The following is a 23,543-nucleotide window of genomic DNA, read 5'->3' on the forward strand; positions in this document are numbered from 1 at the left end:
CAGCATAACGAAACTCACCTGAATTAAGGGTTCCGTCCAGACCTTATTATCTAGTTTCAGACTTCGCACTTTGGACCTGCTACTTCCCATGGATCTATGTTCACCTGCGCAATCCTCACAGATGACCACCAGCAGATTCACAGATGCCCATTCAGGGTTAGGAGCACGACAGTCGGCACAATATTTATTCCAGGGACTCAACCACAGCCGATTCGCCACCATATTGCAAGACAGTGCGCTGCGGATCACGTCATTCAGGCAATCCAACCACATAGTCGTCTCCTTAGCTGTTTCTGCAGAGAAACTGTACAACCTGTTAAGTTACTTTATGACAACCTGCAAACAGAGCATGCAGAGACAAATAAGAGACATGCAAGATTCAGAAACTCTTACAGAATACTCACTAAAAGGTCCTGTATGGCGTAATGAGACAAAAGGCGTGGCGGCCTGTCAGCTTCACGGATGCTATGTTCATGGATACATATGTCATGCCGAGACCTAAACTGAAGTCCTGTAAAAAAATTATAATAATATGTAAACTTTGCTTTGTAAACTAGAAGAGTAATGTATATTGGCATAGTTATAAAACCACAGATTACATTAGAAACATTATTTTTGTATAAGACACAACAGAGTGTGATGATAAACTGAAAATAACATGAAATACATGTTATTATGAAATAACATGAATAACATGAAAATTGTAATGTTTATTGCTCTTAAGGAATGTAAAACAAGATTTATATTTTTCAAAAGGATTTTTCGATGGACGGTAGCCTATTTGTATGTTTTGACGAGATTCTATAGCTGTCCAGTGTAGAGACCTCTATGCATGAAAAGGTTAAAGACATCATCAAATCAAAATGAAAGCTTTGTGCTTAGATCCGCATGCTCTAAAACCAACTTGATATTACTCAAACTTCTTTTTCACTTCATGTTTATTTAGTAGAGAACTTGTCAAGTGTGCTGTGCTGTGCTCATCAAGCAAATTCACTGGGCAACTGATATAAAATATTTAGAGGTTATATAAAGTTGGTCCTTCACAATCACCACAAATGAAGTTAACAACCAGAAAGTATCACAAAACAAAACGTATTTCTTTGGCTTTGACATTGACTTTTTTGGATGTCATTGCATTAGGAAATATACAGTCGTTGTTCTCTTTCTTTTTCAAAAGTTCACAAAAATAAACAATACACCACACCTCTTTATTGCTGTAAATCCAAAGGTTATGTCCACAGATGGCAGCATGCACTTTTTTCCGTGGATCTTTCATGGTCAGTGGCCCATGCTGTTTGGGTGGATCAACTGGTTCCCCCCCCCGTGAGGCAAGGAGAGATGAAACCCAACCCTTTTGCACGGCTACACATTTACACAAAACACATTTACAGCAAAGTAAATCTAAGTGTCCCAAGGGTGTCCCAAGTCTGAAATAACCGACTTGATTGTTTCTAGAAGTATAACATAATATTTCAGTTAAGCTTACCTTCACTGTGAGCCATGAACTCAAAGTGTTTTTTCCTAAAGTAGATAGAGAAGTGTCCGTGATTCTGCCTGCATATGTTGGTGATGCTTGTTACATGAAACACATATTCTGTGAACTTGTCCTGAGACACAATAAACATTAGATTTGTAATTATATAAGTAAGACAAATGATCAATGAAACAAATGTTTAATTCACTATAACATCATGGAATACAACTCACTGTGCGTTTTTTCCAAAGTGACATGAGCTGACCATCTAGAGTGGCCCAAAGGACATTGTGTCTACAAGACAATGCTGTTTTATAATTTCATAATCTCTTTGCGCTTTCAATTGTTTTCACTCATTTATAACTTTATAGATTTATGGGATTATATAGAGTTTTTACTTGCGTCCCCTCCATACATCCAGCCAGCTGGATTGTGCCACCACACTTTCACAGTGAGATGTAGCAGCTGTCTTATGTAACCGCGATAATGTCTGCTTCCTTCTGCTCACACGAATGGTCGCAGCACTGCACACAAAAGGGCAATTTGGAATGCTATGAAAAGTCTTTTAGCACAGATTTTTTACATAATACAATGAAAAGGAAATCCAATCAGTTTAACCTTATGAAAACAGTTTAGTACACACCAGTGTTTTTATTTAGCATAAAAAATTAACTGTGAGACACACAACCAGGGCTCTATTTACCATAAACCAATCTTAACATACCGTGGTTTATTGGGCTTTTCAGGGTCCTTCTGTGATTTGGGAACATGACACTTTTCTTCGCTTCTAACAAGCCCTATTTGAACATCAATCATCTGGTCTGCAGAACTACAAAAGAATTTATCAACAAAGTGCAAAATTAATTATAAGAATTTATAGATTTTTCTCAATGATGTATTTCTTGGAACATGCCAACAAAAAAATAACAAGGAGAAAAGCAGTTAAGAAACATTACCCTGCTTTGTTGGAATTCTGGTGCTGTTTACTGAGAGATTCATTGAGAGATTTTGGGGAGACTGGAATCACAGTGAAATCCTCGCAAGCTATAGAGGTAGCGTTTTCTTGAAGGCCAGTAGAGGCAGAGATGGTATGCTGTTGACTAAATGGCTCTTCCACACTAACGTTATGTTTGTCATTAACCTCTTCTGTGAAAAACATGAAACTTCTTGAAGCAAAACCCAATATAAAATAAGGTGATGCAGAAATACTATCTTAACTAAAAGCTGAGCCGAACTGACTTTTTTTGTCATACAGTACTTAAAAATAAAAGATCAATTATGGGAGTTTTTTGTATTGATAAATGCTACTGCTGTTGCTGAGAAGTCAGAACAAACAGTACCTTCAAAATCCATCTTTGTATCACCCTGAACATCTGGACCAACACCATCACTGTAAAATATTTGAATGTAGTAAGCTTGTTTTATCCATCAGGGCATTATATACACAGTTAAAGACCATAAACCCCTTCTTCTCACCTTGTGGATGCACCTATTCCAAGCAAGTATCTTGCTCGCGGTTTTGGCACAGGTATCCTATCAGATAGATCTGATACAGACATCTGTAATGATACAGTGTTACTGTCTTTTAGCGGTGTCCAGACTTGAGAGGGTTACGTATTCCGTTACATTAACAATTTAATTCGTAATAAATATTCTGAAACTTAATCCAAGCAACACAATATAAAAGTAAAGAAATCTGATTACATTTGGATTCCTTCAAGGTCATATATATAAATACAGTCAATTAAGAAATATAAAGAAACATTATAAATTTGGTCAAAAATGTATAATATTTGATGCAAAATACAACCTGTTTAAGAAAATTTCATATAGTTGTTCCCTAAAATAAGTGTTATTTTGCCAAAAATGGCATATTAGTTTGCATGTTCATTCTATGACGACAAACACATTTTTTGCCATAAATTGATAGCGTTTTCTCATGGTCAGCAAGCTGTAATTTAATCTGCCTGAGATGAGGTAATGGCTCACGTGAGTCATTACTGACAACAAAACCAGTGATTACTGTATAACCAAGCAATGCTAAAAAAAACGTGTTATTGTGCCAAATTACTGATTTATTTCAGTTTTAAATTAAACCATTGTAATCATAATGTAACGAATTATTGACAGTCACTACTCTTTTGTATCCTGATTACTTAATGCCGTTACTTCCCAACCCTGGTGGTTTCATGAATGTTGTCAAGATTTCATGATATGTAAAGAATGAAAGTATCGAGATAAAGATTGACTGTCAGTTGAATATAAAAATAAAGTATAAAAATGTAGCATGTCAATATTTCACGTTGCATATAACAAATGCCAAAACATTTATGGAAAGTTCTCCCATAGTAATACTTATAAAACAAAATGTTTTCATAGGAGTTAATTTGGGCTGGTGTTAAAAAATGGCGGCTACTGCTCACTAAAGTTAAATCAAATAAAACAGATCACATTAAAAATACTTTGAGAGGCTTTACTTACCTTGAAGAAAGCGCGAAGTGTTCCTAATGAGACGGTGTTTTATGTGTCTCAAGTCTTACCGGTTTTCCTACTCAAGCACAAGCAGATGGGTTGGGTTAAAGTCAAGTGAACTTAAGCCTATTGGCGCAACAGAAAGCAAACACGAAAGCACATACAGTAGCCTATTAGATAGACGTTATTTATTAGACACTTAACCATTTTACAATTTGAAAGTCTAGATGTTGTTTTGGTAAAGCATACATTACTTTTGCTCTTGGGCTTAAGTTTTTTTCCCGTCATAAACTAAAAATGTAATACATGTGTTACGGCCCAAAGTACGTTGTGTGCTTGTAAATTAGATGACGATGCTCCGCGATTTTCATCTCGTCAGAACGGTCTCCTTCAGGAACAGGTGCGGTGTGTTACCTACTTCTTCTTCGTCCAGTTTTACGACCGATCACTCCTTTGGAGTATTACCGCCACCTATTGTATATCTAGGGTGATAAGTCTTTACTTTTCTCTTATTTTTTGTTTTATTTGGGGACGTGATCCCCCTTCCCCTAGGATCATGGCCCGTGTTTCATATGGCGCTGCGTCTCCAGCTCCTCCATCTTCCCCACTAGGCCCCTCAACCTCCAGGATGAAAACAAGCATTCCATTACGCAAGCCCTATATCCTATCCTCTAATCCTGTCATTTTTAAAAAGGTTAACAGTTCCCTATGTATCCAATAATCACTCCGTCCCTTGGCTTAAATGTCCATACCACTTACCTGTCTATCTTTACGATTACTTAAAAGACTATTTTCACTCTTTTTCATCATACCTATTACATTTAAACAATACATGCTCCACTGTTTCTAAAACACTACACTCTTCACACCCACAATTTCATGGTACTTACTGTCGCAAGTGTAGAATTTAAACCTGTATGTAAGCCTTGAATTCTTCCTTCCAACATCTCCCATAACTTTGCCTTTACCTTCTTTTTCCCAAAATGATAAAACCATCTCCCTTTACTGCTATTATCCCACTATGTACCTATTAACTCCCTTTTAATTACTGTTTTGCTTCTCTTCTCCCAAAATGTACCTTGATATCCACCAACTCCTGTAATGCCTTCTTTGCTAATTTATAAGTTTTTTCATTCCCTTCAATCCCCATATGTGCTGGAATCCAACAAAAGTGCACTGTGATACCCTATGCCTTTAGTCTGTACAATAATGTATATTTTACACCAATAAATCTTCTCCATCTGTTTTTGTAGACATTATACTTTGATGAGCTGATGCAGAGTCTGAGCAAATTACATTTCTGCTTGGTTTAACATGTTCAATCCACTGTAACCCTACTATTATAGCAATTAATCTGAGGAATATACTGACAGTTTATCTCTAATTCTCTAAATTTATTCCCATCTTAAAATCTGGAATGTATACCCATATACCAAGTTTTTGACTAAGTGGATCTTTAGATCTGTGTATACTTGTGTAAAAGAATCACATTGTTTTGACATAAAAACACTAATTTCATAACTGTTACTATATCATTATCCGCTCTCCCTGGCATCTAATACTGTTATTTCAACAAAAGGATCTGAAAAGTTCCATATTGATGCACCATTTAATGGCAAATTGGGGCAGATGTTTTCATTCTCTAAGCCACACTCCTTGACCCATCTTTTATGTATCCACCCGATGCTGTTTCCTCCCTTCTTTTTATATTCCCAGCATTCCTGTAATACTGTATGTGAACGGTGCTTGATATCACTGCCCTGCAAATTAACCAAGTGAATATAGCTAGCTTCTTCCTTCTCAAATTTAATGGCATCTCCCCCATTTCAACTCGAATGGCCTCTAGAGGGGTTGTTCTTATTGCTCCACAGCAGATTATTAGTGCTCTAGATTGTACGTTCTCCAGTTTCTTCAATTCTGATTTGCACCCATCTCCGTATACTACACATCCATAGTCTATCCTAGATCTTTTCAAAGCTTGATATATCTTTAACAATGAGCTTTTATTTGCACCCCATTCATACTTAGTTATTGAAGTCATTAGTCCTAGATACCTACATTTTTTCCAAATATGTTGTTAATCATTTAGTTAAATAGTACTGGGCTAATTATGCTTCCTTGCTGAGTTTCATTTATAATGTCGTAAACTGTTGATACTTCTTTACCTACCTTTACCTGAAATGTTCGTTTAAAAAGGAAGTCTAAAATCCAGGTATACATTTTTCCCCCTATTCCAACACTATTTAATTTAACTAGAAGCCCCTCTCTACACAAAAGTATCGTATGCTTTTTCAATATCAACAAAAACTGCAACTAAGTTACAATACTTGGTGTCGAGCGTGGAGTGTTGAGAATTAAAGTTTTCTTTCATCTATATTGCTCTTTTGATATCGTTTTCAAATAATATCAGGGCATCCATTGTGGATCTTTTCCTCCTAAATCCACTTCGTGCTGTTGACAGTAACTCTTTCTTCTCTAACCAATAAGTCAGTCTTCTAACTATCATTTTCTCTATTACTTTACACAATGTTGATGTAAGAGCAATTGGTCTACAATAACTAGCTTTTGTTGCATCTTTCCCTGGTTTAGCTATGGGAATCACAATTGCTTTTTTCCAATCCTTAGGTAATCCACCCTCCTTCCATATTTGATTGTATAGATTTAAATGAGCTTTCACAGCTATCTCTGGTAAAAAAAATGAACATGCTGTAACTAATCATTTCCGTTCCTGTCATTGTATTCTTGCCATCTCAATCGCTGTTTTAATCTCAAAACTGTTAGAATATTCATCTGTACTGCTATCTGTGATTTATGTTTCCCTACGAGCATTATTATAAATTTTGCTTATCTCTTGTCTTTCAAAAAATACTTTCCATCTAAGATATCATGTATCTATGTACCTTAGCAAATGTTGTAGCGATAACCTCTGTATTTTCTTTGTCTGCGACAGCAATTTTTCCTTCTCCCTCTATTACCGGAATTAGTTTGCTACTACTAATCCCATTCATTTTCTTTATCATTCTCCAAACCACATTCATTTCGTCTCTATTCCTATTGTATTACAAAAATCTTGCCATGCCTTTCTTTTTGCATTCTTAATTACCCTTCTTACAATTTCCCTTTTCCTTTGATATTCCACATCTGTGTCTTGGTTTATTGACCTTCTTAACACTCTAAATGCTTTATTCCTTTCATTAGCTGCCACTGTACACTCTTCTGACCACCATGGTACACTTTTTATTTTATTTCCTGAAAATTGCTTATAAAAGGTATATTCTGCAATGCCGCAACTATAATTCCTTCTATCATTCTATTATAGGTTTCCTCTATGCTTCCTTCCAGTTTCATATTATGAAATATTTCAGTACACATATTATGAAATTCTTTCCAATATGCCTTTCTAAATCCCCATCTGCTACATTGACTCATATTTTGCTTTTGCTCTTCATTTTGGATCCTACATGCTACTGGCCAATGGTCACTTCCCATTTTATCTTCATTTAGTACAACAAATATAATCTGCTGACTGTCAGACCCACTCATAACAGTCCCTTGCCACCACCTACTAGACGTAACTACCTAAACTGCACTGAAAACGTTGAGAAATCCCCACAACACTAACACAAAGACTGACAGTCGGTCTTATCACAATTTATATTTTTAATATCTAATAAAGTAGCTTCTTGCATTTAAAGTACTTTGGAACAAAAATTATTATCACAAAGTGTCAATCATCAAGTTGTTTTAGGGAAAATAGTACTACATTCCACATTACCAATAGTACATTGGTAAAGAATGCTAGAATTATTCTGTTGGACGTACACTACTGTTCAAAAGTCATTTCTGTTCACCAAGCCTACATTGTTTGATCCAAAATACAGTAAAAGAAGCCTGTTCTTTTGTGTAAGCCTGTTTTAAATAAATATAATATATTTATGCATATTATGATCAAATATATTATGTATTTTTTATAAATTGTATATTGTAAGACTAATCCCCACCAAAGTAAGACTTATGGTGGGGCCCCCATAAGATTTTATTCAATTCGAGCATAGAAGGGGGCAGAAGGGCAGGACCTGTTGGTGATGTTGAAGTGGCCTGATCGTGAAGGGCTGACATTTGAAGGTAAAGGCCTAGTCGGCATCTAGTAAAAGTGACCTATTTGTCAGATGTGGCTGCGGAGCGATGGGCAGCCATCACTGTAGCACCGGTGCAGCAAACAGGGGTTTGGTGCCTTACTCAAGATAGCATTAATCCATACCTGCTGGCCCTGAGAATTGGTGACCTTCTGGTAACAAGTCCGACTCTCTCATCTATGTCTCCAAAGATCCCCTCTATTGCCTGGACTGTCGGCCAGACTGTCTGCCGGACCGGTACTGGGCTCCGGCTCTGCTGCCGGACCGGGACTGGGCTCCGGCTCTGCTGCCGGACCGGGACTGGGCTCCGGCTCTGTTGCCGGACCGGGACTGGGCTCCGGCTCTGTTGCCGGACCGGGACTGGGCTCCGGCTCTGCTGGTGGAGAAGGTGTGGTCGAACTCCCGGAACCACGCATCCCATGGCGAAAGTCTCCGGGAGACACGGCGCAGGGTTGACCAGCACGGTGGCAGCGATGACACGCCCCTCCGGGATCGGGGACAAGGAGGTAGATGCCGTAATCTAGGCAGAGACCATGGACTCCTCTCTGTCCATGGCGAACCTGACGACGTCAATGAAGCCCAAGGAGCTCAGCCTCCTCCTCTCTGTAGGCGTGAGGGGTTGCTGGAGCTAGCCACAGAAAATTGTGGCTAGTTCCGCCTCACCGAAACCCAACCGGTGCGCTTCCACCAGGAATTCCAGAGCAAGGAGATCCTCCAGTCCGGGCATTCGCTCTGGAATTCCTGGTGGAAGCGCACCTGTTGAGTTTCGGCGAGGCGGAACTAGCCACAATTTTCTGCAGCTGCCTCCAGTGTCCATGGCTTTCAGTTACTGCCTGGGTTTTTTTTATGGCTCATTTGTGCTTTCAGGTACGTGGACAGAACCCAAATGCAGGCAGAGGAACAGTAACAAATGAGACTTTAATATAAGTAAATAAACACAAAACAAGACCCACAGTAGGGTAAAATAGAAACGACATAAATAATAATCACAGACTAAACAGGAAACTGAAAATAGACTGGACTTAACTAATGTGATACTTGATACTACTTACAAACACTGACTCTTGACAGAGACTGACTTGACTGGACTGGACTAGATTAGACTAGACGAACAGGAATGATATCCAAAAGCTTCGCCAAGCATAAACACTCAGACGAGCAATGCAAGGTAATACAAAACAAACGAGCACAGGACAGAAAATACAAGGGGAGACTAACAAAGAAAGATAACAATGGGCAGGTATGGGTAATGAAACACTAAAGGGAAGTTAACGAGGAAACGAGAGGGGCGGGGCAAAAGACGAGACTGGAGAGAAAGCACATTATGTCGTGAGCGACAATATTGTGTTTCTCTCCACCCAACACACGAGATACTGTCATTTACCCGCCCCAAGACTGGAAAAACCGGACAAGAAGTGGCACCATGACATCACTACTTACTTAGTTGCTGTTTTCTTCAGGGTAAAGCTAGTCTCCTTCACAGTAATGGAGTGCTTTTAGTACTCCTAACATCTTTTCTTTAAGTGTTCGTTAATATAAAGAAAAATAGTTTCTGGAACAGTTTACAAATAATCATCATTCATTTAATTCTTAACTCTTATTTTCCAAAATATAAAAATTTTATTGCATGCATGAACAAAAAGCGCATTACCTCGAAAAAAACAATGAAATGTGAACATCTTGGTTGCCTTTTATTTGACAAAACGGGAATATAAATTTCAAGATTGCCCATCTAAATCAGTAAATAGATGGACAGACTTGATGGTTCAGAAGAATATCCTGTCATGACTTTAGTCATTAGATGTGTGGGCTCTTTTCTGATGGACAAAGACTATAATTAGCTTTATTTAGAAGGTAAAAATAATATAAAATGACCAGTCGATCAAAACTATTAATGTCGACTAATTATCAGTATGGAAAACTTTGTCACTTCTGAGGTTTGAATTTGTTGAAATTCAACAGACACCGGACTGGAATAGCAACAATAGGCTACATCTAGAAATGGTGATTAAATACACATTTGGAATTGTATGAAATGTAAGCTTTGAACCCAAGTGTTCAGTTCCATTATCACGTTGCTAGGGGGTGTTTCTTCCCAGTTTGTTGAAATATAAGTCATTACTTAGGAATTTTTAATGTAAATATATTTTAATATATATTTCAAATAGCTACGCTTATAGATTATATGTCATTCTTAAATACAATCTGCCGCTTGAAAGCGTCTGGTTTAGTGATGTTTACCCCCGTCTAAAAAAGGGAATTGGTTCATTCCATAATAGCGGAAGTTCTGACAGTAAAACGCGAAGTGAATAAAGTTACTGTACAGGGACTCGGTTAAGTTTGAGTTGGGATATTACAAGCTTAAACAGCACTAAACGGGAGAAAAAGAGAGAGAAATGCGAAGAAAACAAAAAAGATTGTTGCAGATCGTTCTGATAATCGTTGTGGCCTTTCTGTTTTTACCCAATGTTGGTTTATGGTCTATCTATCTTGACCGAATGTTTGACAGCTCAGCGGAGGCGGCGGACGGACCCGGATTCTCATACATACAGGTAACAAAACATTTATTAAGCACCGTTCTCTTCTGTTCGGTAATAGAACCCTCAACATGCACTGATCCAGACAAATATAACAGTCATTACAAATGCAAAATAACTTGTTCATTAATAACTTAAGCAGTTGGACAGTGTTATGGGCTGAGGCGTATTTGTTTTGTTGCATATGTCAGACTGGGTGTTTTAAACGTGTTCATGAATTATTGGAAGATCTGTAATTATGTTGTTATTTTGAAGTTCACAGAATTGATTGAGCATAATGTTGATTATATTCATGTCAGTTTACTCTTGTTTACACACCTCAAACATGTCCAAATTAGGTCTATAAGATCTTCTAAATGCTATTTTTAGATTGATAAATATTAAGGCAAGGAAAGGTAAGTTTATTTATATAGAACATTTAATACACAATGTAATTCAAAGTGCTTTACATAAAATGATTGACAAAGCAAAGATAAAATACATAAAACCTTTTTAAAAAGAATAAGAACATTTTAAGAATTTGAAAGACAAAACGGAATTAAAATGGATTTAAAATGTATGTATATGTAAAAATCAAAAGGAAAATATAAGTAAAAGTGCAATTTATGTAAACCAGCACAGTCCTCAGGTTGTAAATGCACAGCTGAACCAAGGTTTTCCAAACTTTTCAGCACACAACCGCCAAAATAACTGCAAATTGTTTCGCTCGGCTGATTTCTGAGCGGAGCGCCTTGGCCTGTTTGACACAGAGTGTCTGCTTGCTGCAGTGTACACTTTGATTTTTGCCTGACCACATTTGGGGATTTTCACACTATTTGTTTAGTCTGAACACTACATTGAACTGCTGGTGTTTAAATTAGATAAAGCAGAAGCTTTCCTGTTGCTCAGTGGTAAGAACATTGCGTTAACAACGCAATGTTGTGAGGTTGATCCCAGGGGATTGCACATACCCATGTATAGGATAATGCATTGTATGTCACTTTGGATAAAAGCGTTTGCCAAATGCATAAATTTAAATTAGTTTCAAAGTTACCCAATTTAATTTGTTACTTCACATTACAAGGTTTGTGGTGAACAATTCATCTGTGCAAGTCAATCCACAAAAACTCTGGAAAGTAATTAAATTACTGATTACTCTTAAGTAAATAAGGTATTGGTCTAATTACTTTATTTCAAAGGCAATTAGTTACACTACTAGTTATATTATTACTGTTACGTGTGCTGGTAGAAAAGAGTGTACGCACAGGGGTAATATCCAAAAGGTGATTCATTTAACAGAATCTAAAAGCTGGTGATGGTGATAAACACTTAATGTCCAGTGATGAGGATCAGGTGAGACGGGTGCTAGGCATTATGGGAAGTGTAGTCAGGTGAGGAGGATGTGCAGACATTGAACTATTACAGTACGCCCCACCTCAAAAAGGTGTGACCTTGCGCCGTTACGGATCCAACAGGGGAGGGTGGGTGGGTGCGTTGTTCAGGAGGGGGACATACTTTGGTGGGAGACTGGTGATGACAGGTAGACTCTGCACGGCCGGACGGGACCGGCTGGAAGGCCTCTGCACGGTCCCTTTTAACCGGCTCTTGAGGACGAGTAGGTGGAGAGAATTCGTAGCTGTTCATGTACATTTAGGGTCCAGTATTCTGTAACGTGTGCTGGTAGACAAGAGAGAGCGTACTCTCAGGGGTAATATCCAAAAGGTGATTAATTTAACAGAATCTAAACGCATCTTACAAGAAACCAGGACAAAAACACTCGTTGACATCAAACAATACTGGACAAAGAACACAAGGAAGGGGAGAACTTAAATAAACAGATAATGAGGGATACACAGGTGATGGTGATAAACACTTAATCTCCAGTGATGAGGTTCAGGTGAGACGGGTGCTAGGAATTATGGGAAGTGTAGTCCGGTGAGGACGATGTGCAGACGTTGAACTATTACAACTACCCCCCCCACCCCCTCAAAAAACAAAATAACCTCTTTAGCCTTGTGCATACTCGCAACAAACCAAATAAAGCCTGTCTTTTCTTATTTTAACAAATTCTTTCTGCTTATTCCATGATAAATCCTGTCATAATAATACAACTCTGTAACCTTTTAACTAATGCTTCTGCATATTTCTATGATGATTTCTTCATCATATAAAAAATGTAACAGCATTAGAACAGCAAAAACTAGCCCTAGACTGAGACCAAAAGGCTCGCAAATGCAATACTTTTTTTTAGTGGTGGGCATTGATTAATTTTTTTAATCTAGATTAATCTAGATTAAAATGGCTCATTTGACTTCTGCCGAAGGCATTCAGAATATGTGTGCTACCCAAATAATGACTAAAAGTAAGTCTTTGAGAACGGGTTTCTCAAGCCAGGTGGCGCATTAGACCAGGGGCTCATCTCCTGTTTCCAAAATGCATCACAAACTGCTTGAGAAAGCTGTTCTACTATGATAATTGGTTATGAAAATTAAATTATGTTCAATAAGATGAACTTGTGTTTACTTCCGCATTAGCTAAGGGATGATTTGCGTTTAGGTGGTACTTGAGACTGGAAGAGCTCCTACAGTACATTTACATTTAGTCATTTAGTAGACGCTTGCCAAAGCGACTTACAAAGAGTGAGGGAGCAACAAGCGATATGTCATACAGGAGCCATAATACATTAGATCTCAATACAAAGTTACTGGTTTCAACTAAAGCTAGACCACTACCTGTTGAGAGACAGTGTTTTTTTTTTTCGCATTGCACAAGGTGCAAACAACCTTAGTCTTGTCGATGTTTCTATTGGGAAGCTTCTTAAAAATTAATATTCCCTGAAGCAAAGCCGGCGGCTTCATAGCTGCATCCATGTTAGCACGTCACGTTTGATGCGGTAATTTACAGTAACGTTATGTTGTGTTCAGACCAAACGCGAATGGCGTGTCAAGCGCGAGTGATTTATGTGTTAATGCAAAGAGGCAATAGACCTACTTGCTGCGCGAATCGCGCGAATGAAGCCCTGGTTAGGAGATGATGAGGCTGCGCTATGGACGCGAATGAAGCCCTGGTTATAAGATGATGAGGCGGCTTCTGCTTCCGCGAATGACGCGAATCACGCGAGTTGAAAAATCTCGTTCTCGCCCCGTACAGTGCAGTTAAGCTGGTATACATCCGCGCTAAAATATCAAGGTGAAAGTCATCATAGCTTGCGTAGTATAGACCCAGCTCCCAACCCAACTTTGAGAATAGATTAACGGCGACATTTTTTTTATCGCGCGATAAGAGTCTCACTACGCCGTTAACGGCCCACCACTACTTTTTTTATAACGTGCGAGGTAACATTTCACAGGGTTATCTCGTCACTCCCTCTGTCTCCAAACTTAAGTGTTTTTGACTTCATTCGGTGTTGCACAGACCGAACAGCATTAAAGCACTACGGGACAGACTGCTCCAATGCTCCATATTATGCAGTAATAAACATTATTTATCATTAAAAACAAAACTCAACTGACACAGAGTGATTGCACAAAAATAATGCTTTGTTTTCTGAACAGGCACAGGTTTTAGTAAAGAGCTGTGGTTGTTAGCTCTATAAGCGAGACGTGGTGATCAACAGTTAAAACATAACATGTTTACATTGCACGTATGTAAGTGACAGATTATCTGTTTTTGAATAGGTTTGCATGTGAATGTATTTAAAATAATGTAATGTGAAATTGCAATTGCTATACTGTACTGTGGTACAGTCAGCTCAGCTGCTGTTCAGCTGCATGCTTGAACATTGAAACCCATCCATCTAGCACGTATTTACATGAAATAACTGTGGGAAAGTAGCACTACGGAATGGAAATTCACATTATCTATGAATTACCGGGCCGGTCACTGTAGCTCACAGCACGCATGGTGCAGTTATTAGCGTGTTCTTGTACAGAAAGGAAAACATGTCTCAGCACAACGAAATGCACTCACTGTCACAGTTTCATTCTGTTTGGTTTTGTATTCTGTGTTCCATTACCTGTGTCCGCTGTCACTGGTTACTGGAGGCCAGAATGATGTCACCACCACAGATCGTGTTGAAAGCTTTAATAGAATAATCCACAACTCAGAAAAAGGCAGTCGAAATATATAACTCCAGGTATTATCAACCAAGAACAAAAGGGGATTCCAAATTCCTCGAAAGACAGGTACCAGACTGATAAAAAACTTGAAGCAAACTGAATAATCTCTCTGAGAATAAAACTAGCCCCGACACATACCAAAGACTTTAATACTCTACAATGTCCCCTAGAAACCATGGCCGGCACAGCATCATCCGCCTTCTGTTTAATAGTCCTTCACCTGTCACCTGTCATTATGTTTGCGTGTACCTCTGTTCCTCTGGATTCATAAAAAAACCCTTCTTGAATTATACTTCTCATTGTCGTGTGCTTATATTTAGCCATCACCAAACAGAATAACCAACCTTAAAGTGAGTTTTTTTAAGCGTTTTTTTAAGCCTTTTTTGTTTTCCCCCGCTCCCGGAGGGCTTTCCCAACCATCAAGCTCATCTGCCTTACGAACTTCCCTGACCACTTGCTCTATTTTTATTATCGCCACGGCCTGAGCGAGTGGTGTAAGGCATGCCTCCCAGTGAACGGTCCCCGGAGTAATTTGCCGCCTTTGAGGAGTGAATGCTGGAGAATAATGGACTCTTTTTTTCCGTTTGCCCGGCCAAGGACACCTCCGGCACCTCCCCCAATCCAAAGACACAAGCACGAGCGTGCGACTTAGCCTGTCATCGCGCCTGAGCTTCAACACACGTCTGACCAGGTGCATGAGCCGGCAACACCGTGCGCCGCCATAGGAGTAATCTTGGAGTTTAACGTGCTAGAGCTAAGCCCCGCCCACACTCCCATCGCAGAGCCTGAGCTGTTTTTGGCCATATCTGACCGGATGAACGAAGAGGAACAATGTCTGCTCCCTCCCCTGCTGGTCCCGCCCAGCTCTTCCAAGTCCCTGGCACCTTATATGCTGCCTCCCTCATCTCCACCGAGGCCAATCATCACACCAGCTCCACGAGGCTCCCTTGTCTCTCCGGCTCCATCAGTCGTCGACAATCCGCTGCGTCGGGATTGCAATCCCCCAACTACGCATTGTCACTCCGTCCCCATGGCCCTGTCAGGCTCCTTCTTCCATCCTGCTACATCTCCATCTTTGGTCGCTCTGGCTCCGCCGTGGTCTCCCGGGTCCCCGCCTCTGCCTCGATTGCCTGAGCCGTCTACTTTGCCTTGGCCCTCCGTACCATTGGGATGCTTCTTAATTCTTATTTGTGCATTCTCGTTTCCTTTCCTCACTTCCTTTCCTGGCGTCTTAGCTCCACCCCTTCAGGATGCGAGGGAAGGGTACAAGGAAAAGAAGCGAGGACGGAGGAATTAAAAGAAGAGAAATGGCATATCCTCGCACCCTTTAGCATCCCTTTATTGTGACTGTACACATTGCAACTATATAGAATAAAGTACATTGTAGTAGAGTAGGCGGGGCGAGACCGAGGTTCGAGTCCGGTGAGTAATTGTGAATGAGCGCCAGCTGTGCGCACACCGGGCTCGAATCACGTAGGAGATTGGGAGCATATAAGAGAATGAGCGACCGGACCGTCGAGGAGAGAGGACCGGGCCCGAACATGTTTTGTATTTATATTTATATTTGTGTTTGTTTATGTTATTTCGCCGGCGGTCGTCCGTGAGGGGCCGCCGGCTGTTATAATTTATATTAAAACTTTATTAAATGTCTGCTGGTTCCAGCCTCCTTCCTTCCATATCTGAATCGTATTACATTGGTGCCGAAACCCGGGAGAAACGAGAGACATGCTGTCGGAGAGTCCTCGCCGCCGAGTGGCCTCGCGGTGCCGGAGAGTGGCTCTGGGGAAACGGAAGTGCACAGTGCGGCCACCGTCAAAGCTTCGGTGGAACGGCGATCTTTGCTGCCACGCCCCTGGGTCGAGGTGGGGCGGCTTTCATCCAAGCGGGAGCGGGGGAGTTGCCGCCGTCTGCCAGAGGCCGGAGCCTGCGTCCGTCCCCCGAGGGGGAGGAGCAGGGGCGGAAGTGCCGAGTGCGTACAACACCTGCCAGAGGCCAGAGCCTGCGTCCGTCCACCCAAGGGGGAGGATCAGGGGACGAGGAACCCGCCCCAACGCCCAGATAAAGGAGGAGCCACCGCCGGCTGCCAGGGGGCGGACGGTCGAGCCATCCACCAAAGCCCCAGGGCCACCGCAAGGCACCGCGAAGGAGAGTACTCCGGCTGGTTGAGGAACGAGCGGCAGCATGTCGGGGAACCGGACTATAATTTTTTTTTCCTCTCTCCCCTCTCTCTTTCCGGTCGCTCCGAGGGCTCCCGTCTCCGTTGTCTCCGTTGTCTCGTCGCCGGGTATGTAGTAGAGTAGGCGGGGCGAGACCGTGGTTCGAGTCCAGTGAGTAATTGTGAATGAGCGCCAGTTGTGCGAGGAGAGAGGACCGGGCCCGAACATATGTTAAGTTTATATTTATGTTCTTGTGTTTTGTATTTATGTTTTGATCTTTTAGGGCTTTTGAGGCTTTTATTATTTCTGTTATTAAATGTTTAAATGTCTGCCGGTTCCCGCCTCCTTCCTTCCATGTCTGAATCTTATTACATACATTTTATTTTATCTTTTTTTTGTTATTGCTATTCATGATTGTACACTTAATGTAAAAACTCATTGTTACATATTGCAATGTCTGCCTTTGAGAATTGTAAATTGTTAATATTGTTTATTCAATGACTTTTTTGTATGTAAACTTGTTAATATGTTATTAATAAAAAAAAATATGAAGTTAAGTACATACTTTAGGCAGATTTCATAATCCCCACTACAATAAAATAAACATGCTTAAAAGTGGTCAGAAATGTGTGTGAAGGTGTGTCAAATATATGTTATACATAAATATAAACTATATTAATATATAACTATATGAATATTAACTATACTGTCTGAAATAGATATACATTTACAAAAGAAGCATTATTATCAAATTTATGGATGTTAGAATATGAACTAAAGATTTGACGATGTGCAGGGGGAGGAATAACACGCGCGTCAGATTTAGTGGATAAAACACTTCAGCAAAGGAAACATATGTGTATCCTTGCTCATGTTTCCTCAGAAAGCCTCCTTTCTAGTGTTGGTTTTGGCAGCCTGTTTTAATTATAGTAGTATAGCCAAAACCAAAATGTTCTTTTAGCCAAACCCATTTCAAACAAGGTTATCTTATATCTTATATAATTGTTAACTTATAGACTCAGTATACTTCCATTCCAGACATGGAAGACACTCTGATATGAATTTAGTCATCGGTAGGTATGGGAATCTCTAGGCACGACACAATGTGTTTTGATTACGATTCAGAGGGCTGCGATGCGATGATAAAACGATTATCTTTTTCCTATACAATACTTTTTCTTGCTGTGTGACTATTAGAAAGTATTTGTCATAACCCAGACCGATTTTACTTCCAATATCCCATATTAATAAATCAAATGGAAGTGATTTCGAGGGGGGCACGGTGGCTTAGTGGTTAGCACGTTCGCCTCACACCTCCAGGGTTGGGGGTTCGATTCCCGCTTCCGACTTGTGTGTGTGTGTGGGGAAAACTTTGCATGTTTTCCCCGTGCCTTGGGGGTTTCCTCCGGGTACTCCGGTTTCCTCCCCTGGTCCAAAGACATGCATGGTAGGTTGATTGGCATCTCTGGAAAAAATTGTCCGTAGGGTGTGAGTGCGTGACATCTCTGGAAAAAATTGTCCGTAGGGTGTGAGTGCGTGAATGCGTGAATGAGTGAATGAGTGAGTGTGTGTGCCCTGCGATGGGTTGGCACTCCATCCAGGGTGTATCCTGCCTTGATGCCCGATGACTCCTGAGATAGCTGCAGGCTCGCCGTGACCCGAGGTAGTTCGGATAAGCGGTAGAAAATGGAATGTAACCACATTAAGTCTCATTTTTATTCGTCAACACTACATTACACATTTAATTACAGTCATCATCACATGACCAGCATTTACGTTGCGTCTCGCTCATCACGTGATAAAGGTTAGTTGATGACCATATTTCTTCATAATGTTTGTTGACAAAAGCAACACTTCTCCGCGATCCTCGCCTCCTCCCAGTGCAATTTGAGAATTGAGACGTCCTTAAAGATGGCTGTGCTCGATCGGTTTCCGGGTCATAGGATGGAGGACGGAGGAGCGAGGAAACGAGGAGGCATATTAAGAAGCACCCTTGGTTCGCCCTGGCTCTCTGTCTCGGCGGCTCCACCCTGGGCATTATCTCCGTCACTCGGCCCCCTGGTGTCACCAGCAATTCCAACTCCACCATGGCTCCTCTCTCCGTCGACACCCCTGTTGGCTGTCACCCTGGCCACGCCATGCGGGTGGTGGCGCGTCCTCACACAAATGCTCCCAAATAGTGTAAAAAACGATGGACTAGGACTTCGCTTACTACCATACAAGAATGCTAGATTCAATTAAGGTAAAATAGTTACCAAATAATAATATTAAATTAAATGGAACCGGAATCGGAACTGAAAATTCTCTTACGATACCCAAACCAATTCCTACCATACTCAGTCACACATAGTTTAAGGAAAACTAAAGAATGTAATACTTTTTTGTCCTATTTATAAATTGTATTCTGAGAAGGTTTCAAACTGTATTAAAAGTCAATCGATTACATTTTTTCTGTGATTAATTTTTCTGCGTGTGTTCACTACTCACTGGATGGGTTAAAAGCAGAAGTCTCATTTCGGGTATGGGTCACCATACCTGACAAATTGGTCACATTCACTTTCATTCACTTTTTTTAATCGCTCGTAACATTAATGTTTTAAAATATACTTTTCTATTATAATTTTCACGACTCAGTCTGTGTTCTTTTTGTAGTTTTGGTAGTTTGCTTTCATGTTTCTTGTGTAGTCCTGTGTAGTTCTTTTATTCACTGGTTCTGTGTTAATCCTTACCCCAGGTGTTTCTTGTCATCTCGTTTTCCCAGTGTATTTAAGCTCTTTAAGTTGTTGGTGGTCGTTGTTGCATGTTGCATGAATAATAGGTAGGAAATATGCAGAAATTGAATGAAGTTCTCGAACACTTTACAGTCTTTAATGCTAAATTCTAAATTAAAAACAGCAACAAAACACAATTAATTCCTCTTCTTCTTTGATTAACATTATTGACAGGAGTCACAGCAGGAGGTTTAATTAAGCAACTGTTTCGAATCGCGCTTAACTGGTTTAAAAACCATTACATGAATAAGAGCATGATTATATAATGTAGTGCTAGACAAAGGATGACAAAACAAACGGATGCTGTGATTATTGCGTTAAATATTTTTAACACGTTAGTTTGAAAACGTTGACAGCCCTAATTTAAAGTAAACATTTACATTTACACTTACATTTAGTCATTTAGCAGACGCTTTCATCCAGAGCGACTTACAGGTGGGTAAGCAGTGGAAGCAATTGGGACAGCATAACGACAACAAAAAGCATAAGTGAAATCAAAAAAAGAAGACCGGTCTCATATAACCTACCACAGTATACAGAGCTAAGTTTGAATTGTTTACTTTTTTTATAAAGAGTAGAGAAGAAATAGAAGTCAGAACCGATCAGTCAGGTGTTGACGGAAGAGATGTGTTTTCAGACAAATCATAAAGATGGCTAAAGAATCTGCAGATCTTGTAGCAGTGGGCAGGTTAACAGTGGTCTGAAACATTCAAATGAATTACATTCATACAGCTCAATTTTTTTATATTTTAATAATTTTCAGAAGGAAAACCAACATCATTAGTGATTAAAGCCAAAATATGAACTGCTACCGATGAATAGTAACTGGGTAATCCACTCATTTGTTGAATGTTGAATTTCGAATTAAGATTGGATATGTGCAAACAGATGCTGTTCAGACCTTTGTGGTTTAGTTGAATGAGCCTGTATATTGTACATTTTATTTATTTTGTTAGTTTGATACTTTGCTGCTGATGAATTTTGGCTGGCTTTTTCATATTTGAGAAGAGGAGAAAACAATAAAACTCACTTCATCATACCTACAATTTCTTAAGCGTCACTTTCTAACCCATTGCTCGAGTCATCCTGTCAACAACTATAAACAAAATCTCTTCAAAATCTTCAAGACAACTTTACAATAAAATGAATTGCTTGATAGTGTTTATTGTTATGGAAATAAAATAGCACTTTTTCAAAAAAAATACTTCCTATGCTCAGAACTCTAAATTTACTGCCAAATAAAAAGCAATCATGTAGTCCCACCACTAAAGATCCTATAAACAAGTTTACGTGGGTTCAACATGATAAAATTCAGTTAAATTCACTCAATAAAAAAACAAAGAATACAATTTTATTAAGTAAAGTTTACTTAATTAATTTCATGAAATCTACTACAATGCAGAATTTACATTACAGTGTATGCTATATTGCTTTACATTACACATGTTTACACTGTGTTTTTTTTTTCAGAGAATGAACAGACAGAACCTGCAGAATGCTGGTGTTCGGAAAATAGACTGGCATGATTATGCCGCTATAAGAAGCGATGCAGCGCGCTTAGGTAGGTTACATGGTTTTAAAAAATGGTAAATGCTCTCTTATTTGATTAAAATTAGTAACAGGAGTCACAGCAGCATAAGAATGTGGACCCTAGGTCTAATGCGCTTCCTATTTTAACTACTCTTTACATTAATTTAAGACTTAATTTAACTTGTTGAAAACTGTGCTTGTGAAAATACTTGACAAAATGTGGTTTCTAGCACAATCTTAAGTGTTTTTGTTCATTCAAGCACGAAAGAGAAGTTAATACTTGTGTGCTGTCTGACAGATTCTGATGCAGCCTTTAGCCCATGTGTTTACCAGAAGTGACTGCTGTCCCGTTGCGTTTAGCCGTATTCCACAGCCAGAAGCTGTCAATCTATACTGGACGCTGGACGTGTCAATACAATCATTTCAAATCACGCCTAAATGGTTTAAAAGCTTTCTATGAATAAAAGGCCATTCACATATATTTATGATCTATAATGATAACTATAAAGATAACAAAAAATTTAACGTTTAAAAATCGTTCTTAATCCAAAAGAATATCGGCGTTCACACCATAACTATTACGATTAAGATACAGAGAAAGATGTCGTTGGGATCACTTTCAGAGCGATTTTTTTCCCCAGCTGAGTATCACTAAAACATACAGTACTTTCAGAAAGTTTCTGGCATTTTACGTTTGACTACTGGTGATTGCAACACAGATTTTATGTCAGAATTAAAGACTGTAGTGGTCGGAAAACAGTGTGTTTACGCTGGGATATTTGTTTTCAAACAACAACCTGCTCCTTAACACCTCCAAGACAAAGGAGATCATCGTGGACTTCAGGAAGGCGAAAGGAGGCACACACAACCCCATCCACATTAATGGGATGGCTGTCGAACGTGTTTCCAGTTTTAAGTTCCTGGGGAATCATATTTCGGAGAACCTGTCCTGGACCACCAACACCTCATGCCTGGTCAAGAAGGCTCACCAGCGTCTCTTCTTTCTGAGGACACTGAAGAAGAACCAACTGTCTTCAACTATCCTGGTGAACTTCTATCGTTGCACGATAGAGAGCATCCTGACCAACTGTGTCACAGTCTGGTATGGGAACTGTTCTGTTGCTGAGCGCAAGGCACTGGTGGTGAAAACAGCCCAACGCATCACAGGGACTACACTCCCTTCCATTGAGGACATCCAGAAGAAACGCTGTCTGCGTCGAGCTCGCAGCATTCTCAAGGACTCTTCTCACCCCGCTCACAGACTGTTTACTCTCCTGCCTTCCGGTAGGCGCTTCAGGTGCCTCCGGACAAGAACCAGCAGACTAGGAAACAGCTTTTTTCCCAGAGCTGTTTCATTATTGAACTCTGTCCCCCACTGATTCCACTACCCCTCATAACTTTAACTTTAATGCTGCTATTACATTGTTTACATTGCACTACAGGGCTGCCATGCATGACTGAACTTTACACACCAGTACTTCATGTATCTGCTCTACCGGACTGTTTACACACACACAGCATAATTTGCACTCTATACTGCTCACTTGCACACCAGGAGTATTACACTGAATGCTCATTTGAACTAATGGACTACTGGTGATTCCATTAACTTGGTTTCATAACTGCATTACCTCATCTACTGCATTGTAACTTCAATAACTGCACTAACTCATCTACTGCACTGTAACTTTCAGAACTTCATTACCTCATCTACTTCACTGTAACTTCAATAACTGAACGAACTCATCTACTGCACTGTAACTCTATTAACGGCATCTACTCATCTATTGCACCATAACTTCAATAACTGTATTAGTAACTCAGTAACTCTATTAACTGCATCTACTCATATATTGCACCATAACTTCAATTACTGTATTAGTAACTCAGTAACTCTATTAACTGCATCTACTTATCTACTGCACTGTAACTTCAATAACTGCACTAACTCATCTACTGCACTGTAACTCTATTAAAGGCATCTACTCATCTATTGCACCATAACTTCAATAACTGCATTAACTCATCTACTGCACTGTAACCTTAATAACTGCATTAACTCATCTACTGCACTGTAACCTTAATAACTTCATTAACTCATCTTCTGTACTGTAACTTTAATAGCTAATGTCTGTAATTAATGCACACTTAAGTCACTTGCACTATATAGTCTAAATTGTTATCTGTTCATATCCACCTGTACATTAATGTTCACAGTATATATCCTTCTGTATATATTGTCCATAGTACATACTGACTGTCATATTGTTATAGAACATTTGTATAGTATTTCCCTAATATTGTATTCTGTATTTATTCACACTGTATATCCTGCACTTGCTAATTGCACTTCTGGTTAGACCTAAACTA

General features: G+C 39.7%; 2 protein-coding genes across 5 annotated transcripts in view; one reads left to right on the forward strand and one right to left on the reverse strand.

Moving 5' to 3' along the window:
• The window catches only part of LOC130407809 (arf-GAP with Rho-GAP domain, ANK repeat and PH domain-containing protein 2), a 40,248-nt gene extending 35,903 nt beyond the window's left edge, over positions 1-4,345 (reverse strand). For 2 of the 4 annotated variants that reach the window (XM_056731067.1, XM_056731070.1), the window contains exons 1-12: positions 4,201-4,345; positions 3,956-4,072; positions 2,951-3,033; positions 2,815-2,864; positions 2,431-2,620; positions 2,199-2,303; positions 1,873-1,998; positions 1,708-1,768; positions 1,487-1,607; positions 1,205-1,362; positions 405-511; positions 19-304 (exon numbers count right to left, since the gene is read on the reverse strand). In XM_056731067.1, the coding sequence (XP_056587045.1) occupies positions 19-304; positions 405-511; positions 1,205-1,362; positions 1,487-1,607; positions 1,708-1,768; positions 1,873-1,998; positions 2,199-2,303; positions 2,431-2,620; positions 2,815-2,864; positions 2,951-3,033 (1,287 nt within the window). In that variant the 5' untranslated portion in view covers positions 3,956-4,072; positions 4,201-4,345. The remainder of the gene's footprint in view (positions 1-18; positions 305-404; positions 512-1,204; positions 1,363-1,486; positions 1,608-1,707; positions 1,769-1,872; positions 1,999-2,198; positions 2,304-2,430; positions 2,621-2,814; positions 2,865-2,950; positions 3,034-3,955; positions 4,073-4,200) is intronic. The other 2 variants (XM_056731069.1, XM_056731068.1) reach the window with 2 other exon arrangements.
• Positions 4,346-10,379: 6,034 nt separating this feature from the next.
• galnt10 (UDP-N-acetyl-alpha-D-galactosamine:polypeptide N-acetylgalactosaminyltransferase 10 (GalNAc-T10)) overlaps positions 10,380-23,543 on the forward strand; it is a 33,206-nt gene continuing 20,042 nt past the window's right edge. Inside the window, exons 1-2 of the mRNA XM_056730362.1 lie at positions 10,380-10,634; positions 21,114-21,204. Of these exons, the coding sequence (XP_056586340.1) occupies positions 10,479-10,634; positions 21,114-21,204 (247 nt within the window). The 5' untranslated portion in view covers positions 10,380-10,478. The remainder of the gene's footprint in view (positions 10,635-21,113; positions 21,205-23,543) is intronic.

Source organism: Triplophysa dalaica, chromosome 19 (genome assembly GCF_015846415.1).
Source record: "Triplophysa dalaica isolate WHDGS20190420 chromosome 19, ASM1584641v1, whole genome shotgun sequence".
Taxonomy (NCBI): Eukaryota; Metazoa; Chordata; class Actinopteri; order Cypriniformes; family Nemacheilidae; genus Triplophysa; species Triplophysa dalaica.